General features: G+C 38.0%; 1 protein-coding gene across 1 annotated transcript in view; it reads left to right on the forward strand.

Annotated features, from left to right (window-relative positions):
* The first annotated feature begins 974 nt into the window (after positions 1-974).
* Positions 975-25,182, forward strand: part of CLGN (calmegin) — a 44,093-nt gene continuing 19,885 nt past the window's right edge. Inside the window, exons 1-7 of the mRNA XM_068989944.1 lie at positions 975-1,055; positions 11,517-11,657; positions 14,191-14,264; positions 15,462-15,520; positions 18,891-19,032; positions 22,634-22,715; positions 24,257-24,449. Coding sequence (XP_068846045.1) covers positions 11,526-11,657; positions 14,191-14,264; positions 15,462-15,520; positions 18,891-19,032; positions 22,634-22,715; positions 24,257-24,449 — 682 coding nt within the window. The 5' untranslated portion in view covers positions 975-1,055; positions 11,517-11,525. The remainder of the gene's footprint in view (positions 1,056-11,516; positions 11,658-14,190; positions 14,265-15,461; positions 15,521-18,890; positions 19,033-22,633; positions 22,716-24,256; positions 24,450-25,182) is intronic.

Raw genomic sequence — 25,182 nt, forward strand, 5'->3', positions numbered from 1 at the left:
GAAAGTTGTGATTCACTACTATGTTTATGCTATATTTTAACTTTTAGTGTGAGTTAAAATGACAGGCTCTGGAAAAGATTTGAACCCCATTTCCACTATTTATTAATACTTCAAGCCAAAGGCAAATAACTATCTTCAGTTTTTTTCACCAAGGTTGTTGGGACGTTCAATAACATAATGAATGTATAATGAAACCGTTTAGAGCACAGTAAACTCCAGTACTTCGGCCACCTCATGCGAAGAGTTGACTCATTGGAAAAGACTCTGATGCTGGGAGGGATTGAGGGCAGGAGGAAAAGGGGACGACAGAGGATAAGATGGCTGGATGGCATCAAGGACTCGATGGACGTGAGTTTGAATGAACTCTGGGAGTTGGTGATGGACAGGGAGGCCTGGAGAGCTGCAATTCATGGGGTCGCAAAGAGTCGGACACAACTGAGCGACTGAACTGAAACACAACGAAAGATTAACAATTCTTATCAGTAGCATTTCAAAAAGAAACCATGTAGTACTATTTATTATGTTAATATTTAATATATCTATCATACACTTTCAGGGAAGAATAGCTCCCTGCTGACCACAATGACCTCTCATCAGAACGTCTAGAACCCCAGGGAAGGCCTGGGGTACTAACTCGACGCTGTTAAAATGTGATTTACTCAAAATTCAGGGCCCAATTATGTGCTTTAGGAGGTAGAAGCTCACTGCTTGCAGAGAGCAGGCGCTCTGCGGGAAGGAAGGGTCTTCGGATGGATAGCGAGGAATTCCTCCCAGGCCATCCGAGGAGCCGGATGCACGCAACAACCTGCTGGCGGGGGCCGCGCGGCGCGTGGCTGGGAAGGTCCCTCCGCGGCGGTTGAGCCCCTCGGTGCAGGTGCGCGCAGCACGCGCCTGTGGCCGCAGCCTCCTCCCCGCCCGCGGCCGCACGCGCACGCGCGGTTAGCAGTCGCTGCTGCGCGGCCGGCGGCTGGATTGAGCTAGGGGAGACGCGGGGAGCAAGTGGCAGCGGCTCGGACATCTGAGCTGCCACTCCCGAAAACGGGCCCGCGAGACAGGTGCGTGGGCAGTAGTAGGGTACTTTCCGCGTCCTCTGCGCTGCAGCTGGGGGTGAGGAAGCCGAGTCCTAGCTCTCCCCCGCTGGGCGGGGGTTCCTGCTGCGCCCCTTGCTTGGGCGTCCGCCGGGCGGACCCGGCGGGGCCCCGTGAGGAGGTGGGTGTTGAGTTTGGGGATGGGGACGCGGCGAGCGTCCGCGTCCGAGAGAGGTTCTCGGGCGGGCCCTCCGGGCCTCGGGGGTAGGGAGGCCGGCCCGGGCGGGCGGCGGTGGGGTGATGCCCCCTCGGGGTCGGTTGGGACCCCCGGAACTTCTGTGTCCACGGCCACCTGCGGCGCTGGGGCTGGCGCGGGGCAGGCCAGGTGCCCCGTCAGCCCGGCCCGTCCCCGAGGGTTCAGAGGCCCCGGGAGCCGAGTCCGTTACTCCAGCGGTTGCCATTTCAGCCCCGTTCCACGCTCGAGCCCCGGTGCGCGCTCCCGAGGGACGGAGAGGGGGCCGGTCTCGTTTCAGCGCTGCTCTCTCCGCCCGCTGCTTCGCACCGACAGGCGAGTCAAACCCAGCTAGGCTCAGCTCACGCCCTCCCCGCCTCTGTAGAGGCGGAGGGACCTGACCTCGCGGCGCTGGTGGCCCGCGACTCCCGGCCGCTCCCTCGACGCGCCGCCTGGAGCCCGGTGCGCGCCGCTGGGGAGGGAGGGAGAGCGTGGTGATGAATCCCACGAAGCCCTAATGACTCGAGACTCATTATCGCCGACGGCCTGTTTACGATCAGATCCTTTAGCTGATTTTATTTATAGCACCTGCCGGAGCAACAGGAATCCGAGGCGTTTGCTTTGGATATATAAGAAAATGGCAACGACGTCCAGAAGGGAGAAAGCAGATCATTCGAGAGTGGCCGTGGGAAGAACTCTCGAATTAGGAAAGTTAGTTTGTATGGAGACTTTTTGATGCTTTAAAGACATCAAAACCTTGATCTAGCCTTGCGAGTTTGTTTGCTTTAAAATTCTTACGTCACTCTAGGTCTTTTACTGAAGGTAACCTTCCTTTGGGCAATTGTTTGACTTCTTTTGTTTACAGTTTTGTCTTCACATGCAATTGGTTTGGTCTTCCAGTCACATTGAGAACTTATACGTAAATCCATCGAAGATAGCCCTCATCTAGTTGATAAAGTTGGTTATTGTGTATCGATGGTGTATGTTAATGGATCCGCAGAAACTGAACCGTGCTGTGCTTAGTCACTTCAGCCGTGTTGGATGGACTCTGTGACCCGATGGACTATAGCCCGCCAGGCTCCTCTGTCCATGGGATTCTCCAGGCGAGAATACTGGAGTGGGTTGTCAAGCGCTGTAAATTAACCTTATTGCTTGTTCCTGATAAGTTTTAGTGCTCTTAACTGGAAAGCTAGAATTGCCAGCTTTAATAGACATTAAGATCATCCAGCTTAATCCTTTCACTTGATAGATGGGGTAGGGGGGAGGTTTGGAACAATTTTAACCCTTTCCTTTTTAGTAATAGAATATGAAACTTGGTATGGTGGTGCCAAACTCAGTGCACTTTCTATCATATCACTTTGTAGTTGAGCTCCTGAAGTTACATGACAACTAAAACTTTAGTGATTTTTCCAACAGTACTTTTGAGGCTTAGTCGTGCTGGTGAGTCCTCAGTCAGCCATTAAAACTGAATACCAGAAACATCTCAGTTATAATAGCAGATAGAAAGCACGAATGTGTTAATAGGTGAGTGTCAAGAGTAAGAAATGAGTCTTAAAAGAGCAGAATTTATGCTGAGAACTGTAGACAGCTGTTGAACGTTTTTATGATCAAACAGGTAGTACACTTGTTCTTTAGAAAATTCATGCTGGAGAGAAGGTGGCAGATAGATTGATTGGGAAGACTGGAAGTGAAGAAGCAAAGTGGGACTTTACTGATGCTTTTCAGAAGTCATGGATTCCTAAATTAAGGTTGTGGCATGGATATATATACATTCAAAAACACCCAAACAGGTTTAGCTACCAATGGTATAGAATATCAGCAAGAATAATCATAAGGTAGTGACAGAGTAACATGGCTGATTTGGTTGACCAGAGGTGCAGTTAATGGAAGAAGGGAATTGAGATTAGAGAATTGGTTTGGGTGGAAAGATGAGCCTCAAATTAATGGAGGCTTTGCTACATCCTTGAAGAAACTAAAGAGTGATGGCTTCTGTGCTGTGGATAGCATTTGGGAGTCTTTAGAGGTCGGAGAAGGCAATGGCACCCCACTCCAGTACTCTTGCCTGGAAAATCCCATGGGCGGAGGAGCCTGGTGGGCTGCAGTCCATGGGGTCACGAAGAGTCGGACACGACTGAGCGACTTCCCTTTCACTTTTCACTTTCATGCATTGGAGAAGGAAATGGCAACCCACTCCAGTGTTCTTGCCTGGAGAATCCCAGGGACGGGGGAGCCTAGTGAGCTGCCGGCTATGGGGTCGCACAGAGTCAGACACAACTGAAGCGACTTTGCAGCAGCAGCAGTCTTTAGAGGTAGAGGCCAAGAGTATATGAAATGTAAGGAGAAAGCCTGGGGACAGAACCTGAAGGAACAGCATCATTTACAGGAGATTAGAGAAAGCCCATAAAGGTGGCAGAGAAGATGAAGAGAATCAAGACTCAGGAATAGCATCATGGAAATCGAGGAAGGAGAGAGCTTCGAAGAAACAGTCAGCAAGGTCAAAAGAGAGCAGCAGGCAATATGACTGAAGAAAGCTGTTGCATTTACCAAGTAAGATTTGTTAGATGGGAACTGTTTCAAAGAAGCTAGAATCAAGTACAGGAATACTAGAAGTTTTTCATTGTTACCATCATAAGTTACCACAAACTTAGCAGCTTAATGCCACACATTTATTTTCTCACAGTTCTATAGGTCAGAAGTCTGACACAGGTCTCACTGCACTGACATCAGGTGTTGACAAGGCATCATTCCTTATTAGAAGCTCTGGGGAGATTCTTCTTCCTTGCTCATTCAGATTGATGACAGAATTCAATTTCTTTTGGTTGTAGGACTGAGGTTCTTGTTTCCTTGTTGATTGCATCTGAAGGTTGTGATTTTCAGCTTCTAGAGCCCACTCACAGTCCTTGGCTCATGACCCACCTTCCACTATCTGCAAAATCTCTATGGTGGGTGGAGTCCCTCTCACTCTTCAGATCTCTTCTGCCCTCTCTCACTGACTTCCTCTTCCACTTTTAAGGGCCTGTGTGATTATATTGGGCCCACATGCATATCCAGAGTAATCTATTTTAGGGTCAGCTAGGTAACAACCTTAGTTCCATCTGAGAAGCCTCCTTTACTGTGTGAGGTAACACTCACAGGAACCAAGGAATAAGATGTTAACATCTTTGGGGCACAGGTCATTGTTGTGGCTACCACAGGAAATTAAAAATGCCAACAGTTAAGACATTCTTTCTAGATGCTTTCATTAAGGTGATACCCAGAAACATTTACATTATCTATCATGTGATGATTATAGTTCAATAGTAAGCCTTACTGTTTATCCTTGAGCTGCATAACTGTCTTCTTAAATATCCGAAGTTTGTGTGAACACTGTAAAATTTTAAAGTGTCAGAGAAATATAAGGTAATACTATGAAGTTGTTAGTTTTTTATTTTTTTGTAGCCTTAAGCTGCTTTAAAATCTTTGCTGGAAAGATTTTAAAGTCCATTTAACCAACTAACTAGATTTGTGTGTGTAAATTATAGTTTGGATAGACATCAAAATACGGCTTTTAGAATATGAAGCCCACAGATACTGAAATGGATGTCTAAAGGATGGAACATATTTTAAAAATACTTAACCTTGTATTTATAGGCCTAGAGCTAAATAGTTAAACCTTCTAACTTTAGAGCTTTAATGAAATGAATGTAGAGTTTGAAGCTATACCTATTATAACCTTGGGTCTTACCTTTGCTATTTAGTAGCATTCTGTATTCTTGAGTAAGTTGCTTCCTTGAGTCTTGCTTTCCTTATGAAGGATGGGGTACCAGGACCTTCATCAGAGAGTTGCTGTAAGGATTGGAATTAATCTGCCTGAATAGTGCATGCTCAGACAGCACTTCCAGTTCTCCTTTCCCACTCTTCTCTTTTCAATTCTTCCTTTACCCATGGCCTGGGGAAATCGGTCCTTTCTAACCTTTGTACCTCAGTTTGAATGTAGCTTTCTCAAGGAGGCTCTCTCTGACACTTCCTCTACCATGCAAATTTAATTCCCCAATTACCAACTCTTAAAAATTCCTTACTAGTCGGTCACTTGTCACAATTTACTATGTGTTATACCTGGGTTATTTAACACCTGCTTTCCATCCCAAATTATAAGCTCTTTGCAGTCAGGGGCCATATGTTTTGCTAATTACTGTAAGTTCAGTAAGTTCTAATTGCAAATTCTAACATCATGCCTGGCACATAATTGAGAACCAGCAGCAGCAGCAGCAGTATTTGTTAAATGAATTCATGAATGATGATTTTTTTTTTTTAATCTACGGAATAACCTCTCCTGAATTTCTGGAAATATTAGCTGTTACAAAATTTATAAATCCCAGGTGTGACTTATTCTGAAGCATGCTTCTTTGAGAAAGTTCCTGCATTTCAAATGGAGTCTTGCAGCTTCTTTGGAAGAAGGCTGCTTCTGTAAGATGCCACTATCAACCCATTCCAGTATTCTTGCCTGGAGAATCCCAGGGACAGAGGAGCCTGGCGGGCTGCCATCTATGGGGTCGCACAGAGTTGGACACGACTGAGGCGACTTAGCAGCAGCATTACCTATCTCTCCACCTTATTTGTGATGCTTCAAAGTGGACTATGTGCACCATAGCCAGATAATTCCAAAAATACCCTTTAATTTTGGTGAAAATTTGTCCAGTTTTATTTTTATGACATGGTAACAGATTTTTTCATCTAATTTTTTTTTTTACTATCTTTTCTAGTAACTTATGAACTGAGTTGTTAAAATGCAGGATGTCTGTAGCAAGATTCTGAAATACCTCACAACGAGGTGTTTCTTCATAGGTGTAGAATAGAATTGAATAATATGTTTAATTCCCCCATATTAAACTAGAGCATAAAACTGCAAAATTTCTAAATTATTATCTCCTTTATCTATAGGAATACTTTGTGTTACGTTGTAACAGTGTTCTAAAAGACATCAGAGGGCCAGTGTTGGAACCATTGACATAACCATTTCTCTCTCATAAAACCGTAGTTAAAAACATCTACTATATATAAGGTTTCAACCCATGAATTTTTTCTAGGAGTTAAATTCTAAAAAAGGAATTTTCCTCCAAGGATCTTGTAGACTTTTACCGACAGTGAAACTGCTTCATTTTATTTCCGACCTTCCCCTAATTGCCTAGAAATCTTTTTGCCAAATTTATGGTTGCAGTGCTGCTACAACAATCAAGTCATTCGAGCTGGTTGCTTAGTAACAGCTATTTATCTTCCCCTGTAACATTTTTTCCTGTCATTTCTGCATTCACTCATTCATTCTGTGAACATAAATATGTCTCTGTTTATCAGGCCCTGGCACTCTTTGGCTAGCACTGTGAATACAGAAATGAGAATGCTGGCTGTCAGTGAGCTTATATTTTTGTATGTTTTTTGTTGTCGCAAATTTCCTCACTTTGGAACTATGTAGAAGTACTATAAATCCTCAGTAAATAAATAAATGTATCATTATAATGTTTATGTAGTGATTATTTTGAAAAAGATGCTCTTTATCCACTTTAACTTTAGTGTGTAGCTATGTTTTAAAAGAGCCCAGTGCAGATTTAGTTTATTCTTTCTATAAGTACTAACACCAAACAATATTTACATATCCTGGATTTCAGCTCTGATCACTTCACTACTCTCACATCTTCAGTAGTTCCTGAATTTTATAGGATCAGATCCAGAATTCTTGAAACACTGTAGTTATTTCCCTAAATCATTAGAAAGTTGTATTTTCAACTATTATTTCTGCTATTATGGTTCTTTCCCCACTTTTTACTGTATTTCCTGAGATATTTTCATTGTCCTTCTGATTTAGAAAAATATACCCAGTTTCAGTTAACAGTATGTGTTAATTAAGGTAATGCTCAAATAGTAAATTAAAAAATCCCAGGGGCCTAACATAATTTCTGGTTGCCGGTGTCCTAAGGAGTAGATGGCTGTGATAGTTGTATGTATATACTTGGTTGAACCACAGGATACCCAGATATTTGGTCAATATTATTTTAGGTGTGTTTGTGAGGGTGTTTTTGGATTCAAATGTTAATGTTAATTTGAATGGTAGGCTGAGTAAAGCAGATTGCCCTTCCCCTAGGTGAGTGGCCTTATCCAGTCAGTTGAAGGCCAGAATAGGACAATAAAGCTGGTACTCCAGTGAGGAAGAGGGACGTCCTCTTGCCTAGCAGGCTGAGCTGGGACTTCAGCTGTTTCCCTGCCCTTGGCCTTGAGCTGAAACACTGGCTCTGCTTGGGTCTTGAGCCTGCTGGAGTTCATAGCACTGGCTGTCCTGGCTCCCAGCTTTTATACCCAGGCCAGCGGTGCTTCCTTAGCTTTCCTGGGCCTCTTCTAACTCCATTCACCTGAGTCCTGCTTAACTCTAGAAGAAACACAGTGTAGTTATGTCTCCTGGGAAAAAAAAAAGAAAACATCTGTGGCGATCAGCTGGAAATCTCTCCCAAGTATCTCCTTGGCCAGTTAACTTATACTTCACTTTGTTATTGAACCAGCCCAGAGGCAATGCAGAGAACATACAGGAGGTCAATGATATATGCAAACAGATGTGCTTCTCCACTGCTTTATTTCTTCACAAATATTTTGTGATTTCAACAACCTGTGTGAAGTGAGGAGTACACAGGAAGGTTAGAACCCTGGGCTTTTATATTGTGTACATTTGTAAGGAGGAAAGGGGGTAGCATCAGCATTAGAAGTTCTGTATCATACCATATAAAGAAATTCTTGCCTTACTAATCCTGTATATCTTAGGACAGCCGTATAGCTCAGTAAGAAATTGGAAGACGACTAACACTACAGAGCAATTGGAGTTTAATACATATACACAAAACACTTCACCTGACAATAGCAGAAAGAAAAATTAATTCCAGTCTTCCTCAAACTCTTCCAGAAAATTGAACAGAAGGAAATACTTCCAAACTCACTCTATAAGGGTAGCCTTACCCTTGATGCCAAAGGCAGACCAAGACACTAAGAAAACTGCAGACCAATATCCCTGATGAGTATTGATAAAAATACCTATTTTTCTTAAGTGCACACAGAACATTCTCTAGGATAGACCATATGTTATGCTGCAAAACAAATCTTAACAAATTTTTAAGAGTTCGTTTAAACTGGAAAAGATTCAGGGTATCTTTTCCAGTTGCATTGTTATGAAACTCAAAATCAGTAGCAAAGGGAAAGCAGGAAAAAAAATCCACAAATATGTGACAATTAAACAATACACTTTTAAACAACCAAAGGGTCAAAAAAGAAATCACAAGGAAATTGGAAAAGATCTTGAGTTAAATGAAACAAAAAACAAAAGAAAGCAGACCCAAATTTACGGTACCCAGTGAAAGCGGTGCTAAGAGGGAAGTTTATGGCTGTAAACGCTTATGTTAAAAAAGAAAGATCTTATACATTAACAATCTAACTTTACACCTTAAGGAACTAGAAAAACCCAAAGCTAGAAAAAGGAACATATAATAATGCAGTGGGGGTAAGATTAAAATAAGAAGTAGCATGGTATAACGTAAAGTCTTGGATTCTCACCTTGTCTCACATTTCCAATTACGAGAATTTGATCAGGGTTTTAACCTTTCAGTTTTCAGTTTGTAGATTGGGAGTAATAATGCCTTTCATAGTGATGTCCTGGGCTGCAAAGATTAAATTAGCTGGTTCTTTTATGCAAATGAGTGATTATAGTCATAGAACTTTAGAGAAGAAACAAACTTTCCAGATAAAGGGTTTTTAAATTTTTTTCCTGAAGCTTTGGCAACTGTTTCTGAAGGAAAGTTAGGAAGAACTGCGATATAGAAAACAAATAGTAGACACTATTTATATTTAAAATAGGTAACCAATAAGGATCTACCGTATAGCACAGGGAACTCCGCTCAGTACTCTGTAATAACCTAAATGGTTTCAGCAAATTAGTTATTAAACTATGCATTCATTTTGAAGGAGAAGTTATGGGGCTAAAATGATATGAGTGTTCATTATTACTGCTGTTATTCATTGTATGCATTTCTGTTTACTCAAATGTTACTGATAGTGTCGAGAAGAACACCTTTTACTACATTGTATAAGCCATGGAAAGCTCTTTAATTTTTAGAGCAGTGAAGCTTTTAGGGTTATTAACAATTGATAAGCAATTTGCAACTGTACTCATTTCTGTGCCAGTAAATGAAAATTTTAAAAATCTGTACCTTCCTGTTATTGAATTCAAATTGATCCCTTTACATTTGCTTTCTATCTCAGTTAACCTTTTCTATGACTCTAGAGAGGTTACACTCTTCCAGTTAAATTATGAGTAGTATGTATCATTTTTGTATTCTTTTCCATAAAAATGGTGATATTAATACATCTTTTCATATAGAATGTTCATATTAGTTTTTTTAAAGATGCATTTTCAAAGTAGACTTTAAAGTTGTAGTCAGTGGCCTTTAGAAGAAAGTAAAGCTAACTGGCCCATACATTCACGTTGAGTTTTGCCCTTATTAAAAAGGGTTATTTGAGCTAACCAGATGGAAGAATGCTTTTTATAGTCTGATGTTTCTTTTTTTTAAACACAGCTTTATTGATATATTATTTGCACACCTACAAGTTGACCTGTTTAATGAGTACAGTTCAGTGAGTTTTAACATATTTACAGTTACACAGCCATTACCATATTCCAATTTTAGAACACTTTCCTTACCCTCAAAAGAAACCTGTACCAATTAACCCTTTCTTCCCACTCCTTTCCTTAGGCAGTTACTAATCTATTTTCTGATTCTATGGGTTTGCCTATTTAAATGGGGTCATACAGTACATGGCTTTTTGTGACTGACTTCTTTCACTGAGCATAATGTTTTTGAGATTCATCTATCTTGTAACACTTCGGTACTCCATTCTGCTATATTGTTAGATAATCTTCTGGTTTGAATATTCCACATTTTGTTTATCCATTCATCTGTTGATGAACTTTTGGGTTGTTTACACTTTTTTGGCTATCATTAACAGCCATCATTATTTGGCTATCATTATCATTAAGCATTTATATTCCAAGGTTTTGTTGGGACATCTCTCTTCATTTATTTTGGGTAGAGGAGTAGCATTGCTGAATCATAAGGTAATTCTATTTTTAACATTTTTAAGAATTGCCCTACTGTTTTCCAAGCTCATTTTGTATTCCTGCCAGCAGTGTATGAGGATTTCAGTTTGTCCACATCCTCCCAGCACTTGTTGGTATTGTCTCTCTTTGATTATAGCCATTCTGGTGGGTGTAGAGTGCTGTGTCATAAATTCAGTGTTTCTTAGGCAGACCCACGTAGGTCTATAAATATGTTCTGCAGGAGTTAAGAGTTCTCTCAGAATATACTTTTTAAATAGAAACTCTTTCATGTTGATGGTAGTATAACTATACCCTGGATCATCTGAATGACTGACCATCTCCTAATCAATACTGCCACACTTTCATTATTCATATTCACTTGTTTAAAAGTCCACTGGTGCCAAGAAATAAACCCTGAATTTTTAACATGCTAATAGGAAAGAGGAGGGTGTAATTATGTAAAACATATTTCTGCCAAGAGGCAGTCAAGTAATATTTGTCTTCTACTCATCTCAATTCATCTTATAAGGAACAGAGGTTTTGGAGCTTTTGAATGGAGAAGTGGTTATGTATGTAATTGAATCATCATAGTGTTACAGGGATGATAAACGCGAGAGAACTTCATTCACAGCAGTCAGCCTGATTGCAGTAAGTCCTGTATTTATTTGAATTTTCAGCTGTAATTTGTTTTCAGTAAAAGGCTGTCACTTTCCATTGTGGTAAAATTATTTTTCTTCTCTTTTTTGGGTGTTTACATATAAATGTATTTTGGCTTTAAAGTTATAATATTTCCAATTGCATGGTTATATACAGTTAAGCAACATTGTAATAAAAAAGTAACGAGCGAACATTTAGGAATCACAATCCTTTTTTTAAAAAAACATGAGTTTGGTGGTCACTTCTGTATCTTTAGGTTTGTGCCATTGGCCCTTTGCTTTTCAAGGCAATCCTTCAGCTGTAGATGCCTATGGGATTTTGAAGTTTGTAGTATCACTTGTTGAAAGCATAATTTAAGTAAGTTTGGTAATGACTTGTTTTAAAAACCATCCTAGAAAAAGGTATTAAAGGAGGACTTATTTCTTGGTAAATACACTTACACGTATTTTTCACGGCTTTGTTTTATTTTTACTGATTACTGTCACTTTCACAGATAATCAATATGCGTTTCCAAGGCTTTCGGCTATGTTTGGGTCTTCTTTTCATCTCAATTAATGCAGAATTTATGGATGATAGTGTTGAGATGAAAGACTTTGATGAAAATTCAGAAGAGACTGATGAACTCTCCTCAGAGGTAAGGTTATTGAGAACCAAGCTATCCATTATTCCTTTACATGATACATAGGGCTGACTAACTTCTTAGGATTCCTTTCAATTAGAATAGCCTTTAGTTTCTAAATAAATAGAAAAAAAAATTGCCTTTTCTCAGCTATTTGTTGGTGTGTTTTTTAGGGTGCCCATGTGCCACAGAAATTTGTGCATGGCGCCTAGCATAGCATTATTACCAGATAAATATGGGAAAGATTTTTATGATCAAACTAGGAGTTCATTACTAGCTAAAGAGGGCTAAATACTTTTCACCCTTTTCAGATAAAAGAAAAGGTAATAATTTTCACTTCTTCTAAAAGTAGACAAAATAGTGTTTCTTCATTTCTCTGAGAAAAGAAATGCTGAGTAGGGGGATGAATTGAAAGGAGAGTGATGATGAAATAGGCATTTAGCAAGGCTCCCACTGGTTTAATCTCAGCTTGAAGATGTGTGTTTTGAGGTGGTAACTGACAGGAGTCTGGAAAAGTTTTTAGAGGTTTTTGTGTACTCTTGACAATCCATAAGAACTTTCACATTGAGGAATATTCACATCTAATACTGGGACAATCAAAATTTTTTCAGAAATATTTTTGGTAAGAAAATACCAATTATGTTCTGCTGGCTGCTGTTTAAAGGGCTGAGAATAATATGTAGTTTTTTTCAATGTATTTATTTTAATTGGAGAATAATTACTTTACAGTATTGTGATGGTTATTGCCATACATCAGCATGAATCAGCCAAGTTGTTATAAATGTCTTTTTAGAGTTTTTTTTAAATTTGCAAATGCATGTGTTGTTTAGCAGTTCAAGGTGAATATTCTTTCTCCTTTTAAGTTTGAAGCTCCACAAGCTTCAAACTTAAAAAATTAAATTTTTAAGTTTAAAAATTTAAATTTCTTTACAATTTGGTTCTGTGATCCATAGAAAGTAAGTAGTAATCAAAGTGTTTATCGCTGACTTAAGATACAGCTACTATGAGGGTTTTGGTAGGTTAATACTTTAAAGAAATTGCCAGATACCTGTGACTCTTAACTGTGTGCTGTGCTTAGTCACTCAGTCATGTCTGACTGTGTGTATGTGTGTGCATGTGTATGACCCCATGGACTGTAGTCACCCAGACTCCTCTGTCATGGGAGTTCCCCAGGCAAGAATTCTGGAGTGGGTTGCCATGCCCTCCTCCAGGGGATCTTCCCAACCTAGGGACAGAACCCAGGTCTCCTGCATTGCAGACGGATTCTGTACCATCTGAGCCACCAGGGAAGCCCAAGAATCCTGGAGTGGGTCGCCTATCCCTTCTCCAGGGGAACTTCCCGACCCAGGAATTGAAGCAAGGTCTCCTGCATTGCAAGGCAGATTCTCTGCCAGCTGAGCTACCAGGAAAGCCCATGACTCTTAACTATATTTGATGATAATTTGAAAAGATGGTAAGAAATGGGAGAGAACAATTTTTTATGCTTCTGATTTTATAGCGTGAAAATTCTAGGTATGGTAAAGTGTGAATAAAGTATATTGGCCCATTTTTGCCAATGCATAAAAATATAGAGAACGGTAAAGTTGTAATTCAGTAAACTTCATAGGAGATGGGCAATTTGGGTAGCAGAATCTTGACCCTGTAGAAGTATCTGGGATTTTGTTTAAGTACTGATATTCCTCCCTTAAATAGAAAGTATGCTATTAGGGAAGGGTAAGGACAGTGAAAGTTGGGTCTTCATTGCTATGCAGGCTCTTCTCTAGTTGCAGGGCGTGGCTTTCTCATTATAGAGGCTTCTTTTGTTGCGGAGCACGGCTCCAGGGGACGTGGGCTTCAGTAACTGAGGCACATAGGCTCTGCAGTTATAGCTCTAAGGCTCTAGAAGTGAAAGTGAAGTCGCTCAGTCGTGCCCGGCTCTTCGTGACCCCATGGACTGCAGCCTACCAGGCTCCTCGGCCCGTGGGATTTTCCAGACAGGAGTACTGGAGTGGGGTGCCATGCCTTCTCCCTAAGACTCTAGAGCACATGCTTAATAGTTGTGGTTCACATGTGGTGTGTGGGATCTTCCTAGATGAGGGATCAAACCTGTGTCTTCTGCACCAGCTGGTAGATTCTTTACCACTGAACCACCAGGGAAGCCCAGGAATTAATTTTAAACTAACCTATGTGCTTATTAAAATTTTCATCTTATATGTTTATGATCATGCTATTTCTTTTGCTTCTAATAATTTTTATCCCCAAATACTGTCACCTGTTAGAATCCTTTCAAGGCCTTGTCCACTGCAATATGAGACCTTGGGTAAGTACTTCCTCCCATCCCTCCTGTGTTAGAGGGAGTCAGTGTATTCTGTTTGCATATAGTGTTTTTTTCCATCATGTATCTCTTATGTTCTGTATGCTATTACCAGTAGGATATAAAGTTTTGAGGAGACCATGTAAACTACTATCTCTATTACCTATATGTGCATTCCATACTAGGTTCTTAATTAGATTGTTTAAAGTATTTGTGAAGGTGAATAACTTTTGATTTTTAAAATCTATTTTCTAGATTAAATATAAGACACCTCAACCTGTAGGAGAAGTGTATTTTACAGAAACTTTTGATAGTGGAAGGCTGGCTGGGTAAGTATTCATTCAGGAGAATTTTTTCTTTGATTTGATTAGCTTTTCTGAAATTATTGGTTTTAATCTCTGAAAATTGCCTCTACCACAGAACTATAAAAAAAAAAAGTTAATGTTCTAGTTAAGGAAAATTAGCACCTTAACACATTTTCATTATTGATAGAAATGTTTAATTTGAATTGTTACTTATTTATACAAAGAATATATATAAATGAAGTATGAATATAAAGTAAAAACTTAGAACATTTCTTCATTCCTTAGGACAGATATTAATAGTTTAATTTCAGATGACAAATTCAAGCTAATGTTCACCTTAAACTATGGTGAGGAAAATAAAGATTACTATCTGTTGATTATTATATTCCTTGTAGGTAAGAACTGTCTTTATCTGCCTTTTACCAGTGAAGAAACTGAGGCTTAGTGTACCTTACCTATGATCATTGCTGTTGTTTAGTCACTAAGTTCTGTCCGACTGTTTGTGACCCCATAGATTGTAGTCTACCAGACTCCTCCATCTGTGAAATTTCCTAGGCAGGAATACTGGAGTGGGTTGCCATTCCCTTCTTCAGGGGATTTTCCCAACCCAAGGATCAAACCTGCGTCTCCGGCATTGCAGGCAGATTCTTTACCACTGAGCTACTAAGGAAGCTCACCTATGATCATACAACAAATAAACTGCAGATTCCAAATTTAACTGTAGTTTTGCAAGATAGTTGGGCTTCTCTGATAGCTCAGTTGGTAAAGAATCTGCCTGCAATGCAGGAGACCCCCAGATTGATTCTTGGGATGGGAAGAACCGCTGGAGAAGGGATAGGCTAACCACTCCTGTATTCTTGGGCTTCCCTTGCGGCTCAGCTGGTAGAGAATCTGCCTGCAGTGAGGGAGTCTTGGGTTCAGTCCCTGGGTTGGGAAGATCCCCTGGAGAAGGGAAAGGTTACCCACTCCAGTATTTTGGCCTGGAGAATTCCACGGATTATATGCTCCATAGGGTCACAAAGAGTTGGACACGACTGAGCAACTTTCACTTTCTTTGCAAGGTAGTGTATAGACATCCTTATTTAGCCTCTAAGCATTCATGTATCTTAGAGTGAAAAGGCACTATTGGATAATCTTTTGTTGTATTTCTGATACACATTGTATCTATAAATTGTTAGTTTTCTTTTAAATGATATATATTTCTTTCAATTTTATTTATAGGTGGGTATTATCAAAAGCAAAGAAAGATGATACAGATGCGGAGATTTCTATATATGATGGTACAGTATTATTTAAATATTCAACATAACAAGGATGACCGAGAGTGCATGGGCTTTTGAGATTATATTTCTGTTAAATATATAAATGGGGCCTCAGGATCCATCCTGCTTCACAATAAAATGTTCAGTCTTTTGTCTCCTTTCTAGTATTTCTGGAAGTCCGAGTAATCCATACTTAAGCCACCATCCAGGTTTCTGACTCTGAACGGTTGAATTTTCACTCCCCTGCACTTAGTCTTTTGCAGGATTTCCCAGGCTGCTGCTGTTCTCTGTTTCATCTCAAGCGTAGGCCCACTTCAGTTAAGTTATAACTTGTGGCATGGACCTCCTAGAGGGTGCAAGACAGGGGACGTTTATGAGAGCTACAGGAAATGTGGCTGCTCCTGGAGCCACCATCTCTAGGCCCATAACGTATCTCTGATAGGTTATCTTCAGGCTTACCCTTAGAAAGAAAAGTCCTATTAGCAAGGGTCATCTTTTCTGCCTTAACAGGACTCCTGGAGTATGATGAAAGAATTTCTTCCTCGTGTTAGTCTAAGACCAGTCTCCTCAGTCATTAAATCGTAAAGCAGGATCAGCCTCATTCAAGGTGATGGGTAGTGGGCATTTTCTCTCTCACAGACCACCTAAGATCCATAAGGATGTGACCTCACATCAGATCGCAGTAGGAGTTACATGAGAATAACAACAGAACAGATAACAGCATGTGTAAGAGGCGAACTGTCTGCTTCCCTTTCCATAGTGTCTGTTTTAGTGTGAGATACAGATCCTGCCTGCGTGTCTTCCATGCTGTGTTCTCCATCCTAGTACATACGCTTCGAAACTCCAGAAGGAGCTCTGCCATATGCACAGAACAAACAACACTGAGTTTAATCATCTGAATTCGTTTAGAGAAGAGAATGACTGCCCTCAAAGAAGCAGTGTTTGCAGAGATAGAACTGTACTTAAAATAATACCCATAGAAATACGTGCCATCAAACAGAATGCTTGACTTAAAACATCTATGTTTAGCTTACTTTACAGTTGTTTAGAACAACATTGGGTAGATGTATGCTGTATGTTTTTATTTTAGAAGTATCCACTGATGGAATTTTCCTAAAATTAGGTTATGGTCTATTTTAGAAGTGAGTGTAAGTCTGGACAGAATGACTCTTAGTGCTTAAATGAGTTTTTCCCTCAGCTTAAAATTAGAACTCAAGCAAGCAAGCAAAAAATGAGCTTACTAACAACACCTAAGTTTGGTCCATAGTCTTATTAAACATCATTATCCACAAAATAATTTTTTAGCATATTAGATTTGGTATGGTTGGTTGACTCAATTTCTTGAAAGCACCTTTGAAAAATACAAAATCTCTTATTAAAGATTCAGGTCCCAAAAGTGGCATTTTGTATATAAATATTAGCAATGTCTTTTATGTAGTGGTTAGTTGAAACCAATATCAATTTCTTTGCAGGAATATTTAGTATTTATAGTCATTAATAACCGGAGGAGGCGATGGCACCCCACTCCAGTACTCTTGCCTGGAAAATCCCATGGGCGGAGGACCCTGGTGGGCTGCCATCTATGGGGTCTCACAGAGTTGGACACAACTGAAGTGACTTAGCAGTAGCAGTAGCAGCAGTCATTAATCACAGATTCTGTCAAGTGCCCCTTGAGTAAAACCAGTTGGTAGATTTTTAGGAGCAATCTGTGAGAAACATTATGTGCTGGAGAACAGGATTTGCATTTGAGGGAGACTTATTTAAATTGTTATATCTAGTTATTAATAAAAATATAGCTGTTTAAATAATCACCAGTTCTTTAAGTGACTAATTTTCAGGCTATCTTATAAAATTGTTTGAATTCTTTTCAAGATTTTACTTAAATCCAAGTTCACATTGCCTGGCCTTGAGTAAAGATTGGTTAATGAAAAGTTACTACTGATTTGAAGTTAGGAAAAACTTCGTGTCCTTGAGGAATAATCACCTTGCCACAGGTTTTCTAAAATTAAAGTAGTACTTTTAGAGAGTATGTTTTCATGGCTGATAAATGTATGCATGTAATTACAAAAGAAAGACAATGTAGTTTTAAGAATTCCTTTACTATCAAAATCCCTAAAGATATAGTTGTTACTTTTTAAAAGAAGGCCTTTGTGATTTGGTCAAGCCAAAGGTTAGTAGTGATAATACAGTTGCTCATCAGTGTGAGAAAAGAAAATGAATTCACCTTTTTAAGAAAAGTTTAGTATATCCAAATTGGGGGACAAAAAGGAAAACAAACCTGAAAAGTTGAAAAAATGAATTTTTGAAAGCCCAAAAAAGTGTGCACAATGATAGATCCCAAAACACCTGTCTCTGACTAGTGAGACTGTTCAGGTTCTTGTACTGTTGTTTTGCAGAAAGAAAAAAAATGTATATAAAGTGCATTGGTAAATTCAGAAGTGCCCATTAATATTTCATGTTGGCACAATTCTGGAAAATAGCCAGTGTTCACTAAATTTTCTTGGAATAGGCAATACATCTAATTTTCAAAACTGGAACATTTTATACAAACTAATATAAATTAGTTATTTAGTGTTTTAAAAGGAGGAAAGTCAAGCCCACAACTTTGGGGCTACAGATGACCCATTCATCTTTGTGTTGTATGCATCCCATGCTATAATTGCAGGAGCTTCCTGATCTAAAATGGGGACAATTCCGGCCCAGAGAGGGCCTCACTCAGCTTTGCTCTGCTACAGCCTAGTGCTAATCGAGCTTATAGGACTTTCTTGGCCAAAAGTTCTGAGAACTGATTGGCTTTAGCTCAGAAAGGGTAACCGCAATTTGTGTTCTTTGGGCATACAATTTTTAAAGTAAAATTTAAATCACTACAATAACTTCTGCAAAGTAAGCAAAGTAGTTGATGACACCATGAATTTCAAAATACATAGACTGAGGCAAACTCATTTTGTGTTAAAGAGGTATTTTGTCTCCTGTGTCATTTAAAAATAACTCATTTTAAAAATACAATGAGACCCTATGAGACAAAAATTCTGTTTCAATGCTTACAGTCTTTCAGAGAAATCCAAACTAAGCCAGCTTTGGAGGTCCTTTAATTAAATGCTCTACTATCTGTTGTTTATTAGTGAGTTGGTCCAGAAGTTCATTCGGATTTTTCCATAAGAGGTTACAGAAACACCCGAATGTTTTTGGCCAACCCAGTAGTTCCCACAATTGTAGGAGAAAAAAGAGCAGACATACATACAAGTGCAGGTACTAGTTCCTGATTTAAAACGTGATTTTATTTTTCCAAAATCAGCCTTCACGGAAACATCTTATTGGTTACCATTTCTGATAATTTTTGAGTCAGTGTTTTTGGTTTTAGTTTAACTTGCTTGGTTTTGTATTTTAGGAAGATGGGAAATAGAAGAATTGAGAGAAAATCGGGTACCTGGTGATCGAGGACTGGTGTTAAAATCTAGAGCAAAGCATCATGCAATATCTGCTGTGTTAGCAAAACCCTTCATCTTTGCTGATAAACCTCTGGTAGTTCAGTAAGTGTTACTATGTTTTGAATACTTTTTCTAATATTTATTTTTAGTTTTGTATAGTTAGGCTTCTGAATATGGGTATAAAATGGGTATAAAGCTTCAGATTTCCCTTTCCCGTTTCATTTATTTAAATACACAATGTGTGTATATGCACAAACACCCTGAGGTTTTGAATGAAATGGGGATTTGTTGCAAAATTATATTAATATAACATTTGCTATATAATATGCAGTATTCCGCCAGCATAATCTATATAGTACATATTAAAATCATCATTTTTGTTTAAACTCTTTACTTCAAGTTGACTTGCTGTTGAGATATATTAACTTCAATGTATTTTAAATAGAACTATAAATATTGCTGTTGAACCAGTGATAAGATTCAAAGGCAGCAAATTTGTTTTAAAGAGGAAATGCCCTTTTAAAGGTCTATGTTCTCATAGAGTCTTCCTCTCCCCTCCCTCAAAATATGACATACACTAGTTTTGTGGTATTGCTTGCATGTGTAACTATCGTAAAATCAAGTATTAATTCCTCAAGCTTGTTTCACCTATACTGGTATAAATCCAAAATAGATCTGTACAAATACAGTTACAAAACAAATGAAATTCATATTAAAAACAAAGAAAAGGAAATGCAGAAATGTTATTTTCTGTTTTATATCAGAAGATTGGGGTGTCCAAAGTTAATTACAGCATAAGAAGTAATACTAACTGTAAGCTTACTAACTACAAATTGGTTTTAAACTTTTTGTTAGCATGTTAAATATATGCCTGTGTGGTATAACTAAAATGCCATTTTGTGTTTTTAAAATGTAAAACAATATGGCATTTGGTATAATTGGTTTAATTTTTTGGCTGTGATGATTTAGTTGCATTGTTATTTCAAGAAATTTAAAATATCAAATGTCAAAAGAGTATACAACCATTTTAAACAAATGAAGAATATTACCACAGGTATTTACTGGGATTAATATTTGAGCTTGATATTATGGCATTATTCAGAGTTTTGTATTTATTTCTTCTTGAAAATTTGAAAGTAATCTTATTCTGTTGAATTTAGGTGAATATAATATAATTTTCTATTTTAATCTTTTGTGTCTTAAATGAAAGGGTAAAGGAAAGTAATACAAAATTTAATTTCTCCAGAGTAATATGAATCAAGTTTGATATTTTCAGAAAGTATAAATCACTGCTAGGCAAGTAAGTGAAAGATAGCTTACAAGATTGGAAGCAAAGATAGTAAGTCTAAAAAATTATTAAAGTAATTGTGAACTGAAAAAAGAAAAGGAGAATCAAAAAGAATTGAATAGTGGTCTTTGATATGCTTGAAAACAATTCAAAGAAGGATAGTGAGTGTTTGGTTTTCTTAATTTTGATAAAATAAAATAGTATAGATAAAATAAATTTTGTATTAACTATTATAAATACTATAAAAACTATTATATACTATTTATAACTATTATAAATACTATGAATATACTATAAATATAAATATACTATAACCCATAAATATGAACTATTTAAGATATAACTTTAAAACTACTTTTCCCAAATTATGTACTTATTAATATGCATTATGTGGTCATATAAGTTTTAGAAACTGAGAATATCTGAACCTTAAAGATAAGGAAGCATATGTACCCATTAAAGATTTTGAGAGTTCTACATAAAAAAACCTGTTCTTAATTTGAACATTGGGTTTCCCAAAAATATCTGACCACAGAAATTTTTTCCACCCTAAACAATAATTACTATTTCATAGGACAGTTTAGAAAATGGCACCCTAAAGAGAAGAGGGTTAACATATACTCGGCATTTGTCCTCATTTTTCCTGTGATTTAAGATTAGCAGCAAGCAGTCCGTCCAGCTCTATGACTTACATTTCACTGATCCTCGAATTGTTTGTGAACTGTTTATACTAGGCACAAGTTAATGAAGATCTGGAAGTATGCAGCGTGTGAAATAGACATAGTGATCAAGTCTATGCATAAGAAGATAGAAAACTGTCTTAATATTTGTAAAGACAATTTATACAATTGTTATCTCTAGTTCTTTTCACAGAACCCTCAGATGACCTATAATAAAGCTTTAACATTTTGTTTTACTTAGAGTCACAAATATTTACCTTTAGTTCACATTATGCAGAATTTCTTTTACTTCATGCTCTTCAAAGACATGTTTCATGAAGGAAAAGCTTATTAGCTACTGCTAAAATAAAAATATTGATAAGGCCTTGAGGAAAACAAACTCCTTGATTTAAAACATGAAAAAGAACAAAACAAAACTTTTCTTCTGATCATAACAGAAGCTAACATTTTTGAGCATTTATTGGCCCATCACTGTGCAGGACAACTTCTAGTCATCACAACAGTCCTTAGAGGTGTAGGTATGGGCAGTGTTCCCTCTGGGCAGGTGAGCAGATGGAGGCCAGAGCTCTAGTAATGTGTCTCAAGCCAGGGCCTACCAAAATCAAGAACAAAGTCTCAGGTCTTTCTGACTCCAGAGTGCTTGCCTGTAACCACTGTTGTAGAAATCTGGAGAAATAAAGCAGAGTACAAAATAAGGAGGGGAGATCTCCATAAAGTCCAGCAACTCAGAGATTATCACTTAAATTTTACTGTATTTTCTCTTTTCTTTTCTATATAAAATGCATATTACTAATTGGGCTCAGACTGTCAAAGTTTTGCATGCTGTTTTTACTTTGTCCCTAAAGTCTCTTTAGAAACATTTTAAACTATAATTTTTTATTCAAATTATCACTATATCCTGTTACTGCTCTGGTTTTCATCTGCTTTTGCTTTAATTCATTAAACCAGTCATAACATTTTTGGTTTTCACTGTTTTTCACTTTGATGTCCATTTCCTTATTGACTTTTGTCACACATAATTCACCAATTTACTGAAAATCTCTTCTACATATTGTTCAGTAAGACTGTCTTTTGACTAAACAAGACAACAGAACTTTTGATGAGAATTACAGTGTTGTTAAATCCATGAGAAGACTGCCATGTCAGTTCACTTTTTTAGCTGTTACACTGTATTTCCCCTGCCTCCTGGCTGCTAAGGTCTGAAATATTTCAAGTTTACAAAATCTCTCTGCTGGGGTTATTCAATTAAATGTACAACTTTTTAAACCTGGTTTAGGTGTAGCTGAACTAAAAGACAAATTAGTTACTGAACTGAAGAGCTAAGGTCATTAGCAGTTTCCTAGAAACCTGTGCTATAACTGTGATCCCCACAGTCTTTGTTTTTCACTTTATAAAGAGTATGTATAGTACGTACCTTATTTTAACTTGAGTTTCCTGCTAAAAGTTTTAATCAAAGTATCTTATTCTTAAACAGTTTTGATGAAAAAATTTATTTCAGCAAATTAGTTGGCTTTTCTATAGTTGTTTATGGTCATTCTATTTTCAGTATTTTAAGGATGTTCATGGAAAAGGCCTTTCTGCTTGCTCCTCACAGGTTCTGTGGATGTACTTTGTGTGAGCTTTCTGGTAATGTAAATGTTTGTATTTAAATGAATTGAGAGTAATACATTAGATTTTGAAGAGCACTTAGTAATTTTTATTTATCAGCAGTATGATTCTTTTTCCCTTCATTTAGATATGAAGTAAATTTTCAAGATGGTATTGATTGTGGAGGTGCATACATTAAACTCCTAGCAGACACTGATGGTTTGAATCTGGTATGATATTTTAATGTTTAAGAAAGCCTTATTAAAGTTAATAAGTATTTCTAAGGAGTAATTGACACAACTGAAATTTTTATTTTCATCTGAAGTCAAAAATAACCTTGAAAATTTTTATCCAAGATGAATTTATATAGCTTTTCCATGTGCCTTCAAGTTTCATACACAGCCGTGTTACTTGATGGCATCAGTTTTATAATCTTTAGCAATGTGAAAAAGGTTGCCAAGTCTATAAAATAAAATATAACCTGGTCCTTATAAATGTCACCGAGAGATCAACTTACAGTTATTTTCTTTACAAAGTAATAATCATAAGTTTGTTAGGAGAAGTAAGATAATGGAGCAAAGCTGTAAAACAAAATGGCCAAAGAATCAAATTAAAAAGGCAGGTCAGCTCAGGAGTTACAGTCTGCAAAAATTTACTAACTTAAAAATGTTAAGTTCATAATGAAGCAGGTTATATTAGAACCATTTGAAGTTTGGAGACATTTCTTATAGCATCCTCCCACAGGAGGCTGTGTCAGAATTTCTGCATATAACAAATATAAAATGAATGAGACATTAATGAGATATTTGTCAGAACTCCTGGATATGAAACATTAAAGGTTTCATTTTCTTAGATAAGGTCAAGGAGGAGCCATTTGTAGTTTATGGTGCAATTCTTAGGTATTGTGAGGTAACAATCACCTGAAGGTACCATGGCAATAATAAAGTCAAATGCCAAGTATTTTTCTAAACACTGTATCTGGTTAACTCAGTTAATCCTTAGAGAAGCCTTATAAGGTACGTACTATTATTATCCCCATCAGAGGTGATGGAATAGAACTACGAGGAGGTTGGAAGGTTTGCTCAGGGCCACACACAGCTGGTTTAAAGGCAACAGTAGGATCTGAACCTCAGTATCTGATGCCAGATCCCATGCTCTTAACCAGTAGGCCATGCCAAATGAATCCATGGGATTTTCTAGGCAGGTATACTGGAGTGGGTTGCCGTTTCCTTCTCCAGGGAATCCTACCAACCCAAGGATTGAGCTCAGGTCTCCTGCATTGCAAGCAGACTCTTTACCGTCTGAGCCACTAGGGATCCTGAAGAGAGATGACTAGTGGGAAAACAGGGAGCAAGTCACTGTGTCTGTTCTTCACTTTGTGCTTAATTAAAGGGCCCCACTTTCTGGTGTCTTACTGAATAGTAGTAGTGCCTGAGTAAGCACTGTAGTCTTCAGTCACAGTACGTTTTTCTCTATGCTTAATTTTCTTAATAAGATATTAATACAGATCTATATAGAGTGATTAAAGCCTATTATGTTGTTAAAGTGGTTCCAGCTTCTGGAAGTAGTGTGTGGATTTTAAGAAAAAAAAAATCTGTTTTGAAATAAAACTTGTCATTTTTCCACATCCTTTATTGTCACTGTGTCAACTCACTCTTTGGTAAATTAGCATTTAATACATTTTTGTGAACTCTACCCAATGGGGTAGAATAGAGAAATTCATTAAGTATTTCAATTCTGGACTAATCCTAATACTCATCTCCCTTTGAAGGAAAATTTCTATGATAAAACATCCTATACCATTATGTTTGGACCAGATAAATGTGGAGAAGATTATAAACTTCATTTTATCTTCAGACATAAACATCCCAAAACTGGAGTTTTTGAAGAAAAGCATGCCAAACCTCCAGATGTAGACCTTAAAAGGTTCTTTACAGACAGGAAGACTCATCTTTATACCCTTGGTATATCCTTTTAATTCATTCATTAATTTAAAAGTGTTTGTTTGCTGACTACCAGTATTTTCACGGCAAGTGCTTTGGGAGAAGCAAGCAAGGTACTTCTGTTAAGGATTTATCTTTTTAGGAAAATCAGACACACGTACTTACAGCACAGGCAGAAAGGAAAGCGCCATGTGAGACACAGTTAAGAGCTCAAAGGCAATCCTGCTTTCAGTTAAGAAGCTTCGCGAAAACCTGGGCAAGGTGATTCCATCTGACCTAATCTTAAGTTTAGGTATACCATGTGGAACATAGGAGAGGGAAGGGATATTTAGGTACCCTGACATTAGCGAGGCTGACAGAATAGAAAACCGGAAAATAAGGTTAAAGAGGGAGAAACCCTTAACATTAGACTTTATTCTGTAGGCAGTTGTCATTGTTGGGTCCTGCCTGGTGGTAGTTAAAGGGAAAGCATTCAGCAACCATCTGCTAACATACTTAGCTTTATTTTTGCAACTAGGAGTTTGAGTATACATTGACTGGGAGGAACATTATACAGGATTGTTTCTCCTCTTTCCAGGTACATATGGTTATGTACTATGATTACTAAAAATCCGAGCATGTCAGGACCTAACAGGAGAACTCCATCCAAGACTAACATGTATCAACTTTCTTCCTCAAAACTGCAGTTACAGAAACATTCCTTTTTGTCGGCCAAGGCAGAGACCAATTTTATTTTTAATGTTAATATCAAAGA

This window comes from Capricornis sumatraensis, chromosome 17, assembly GCF_032405125.1.
Source record: "Capricornis sumatraensis isolate serow.1 chromosome 17, serow.2, whole genome shotgun sequence".
Lineage (NCBI taxonomy): Eukaryota > Metazoa > Chordata > Mammalia > Artiodactyla > Bovidae > Capricornis > Capricornis sumatraensis.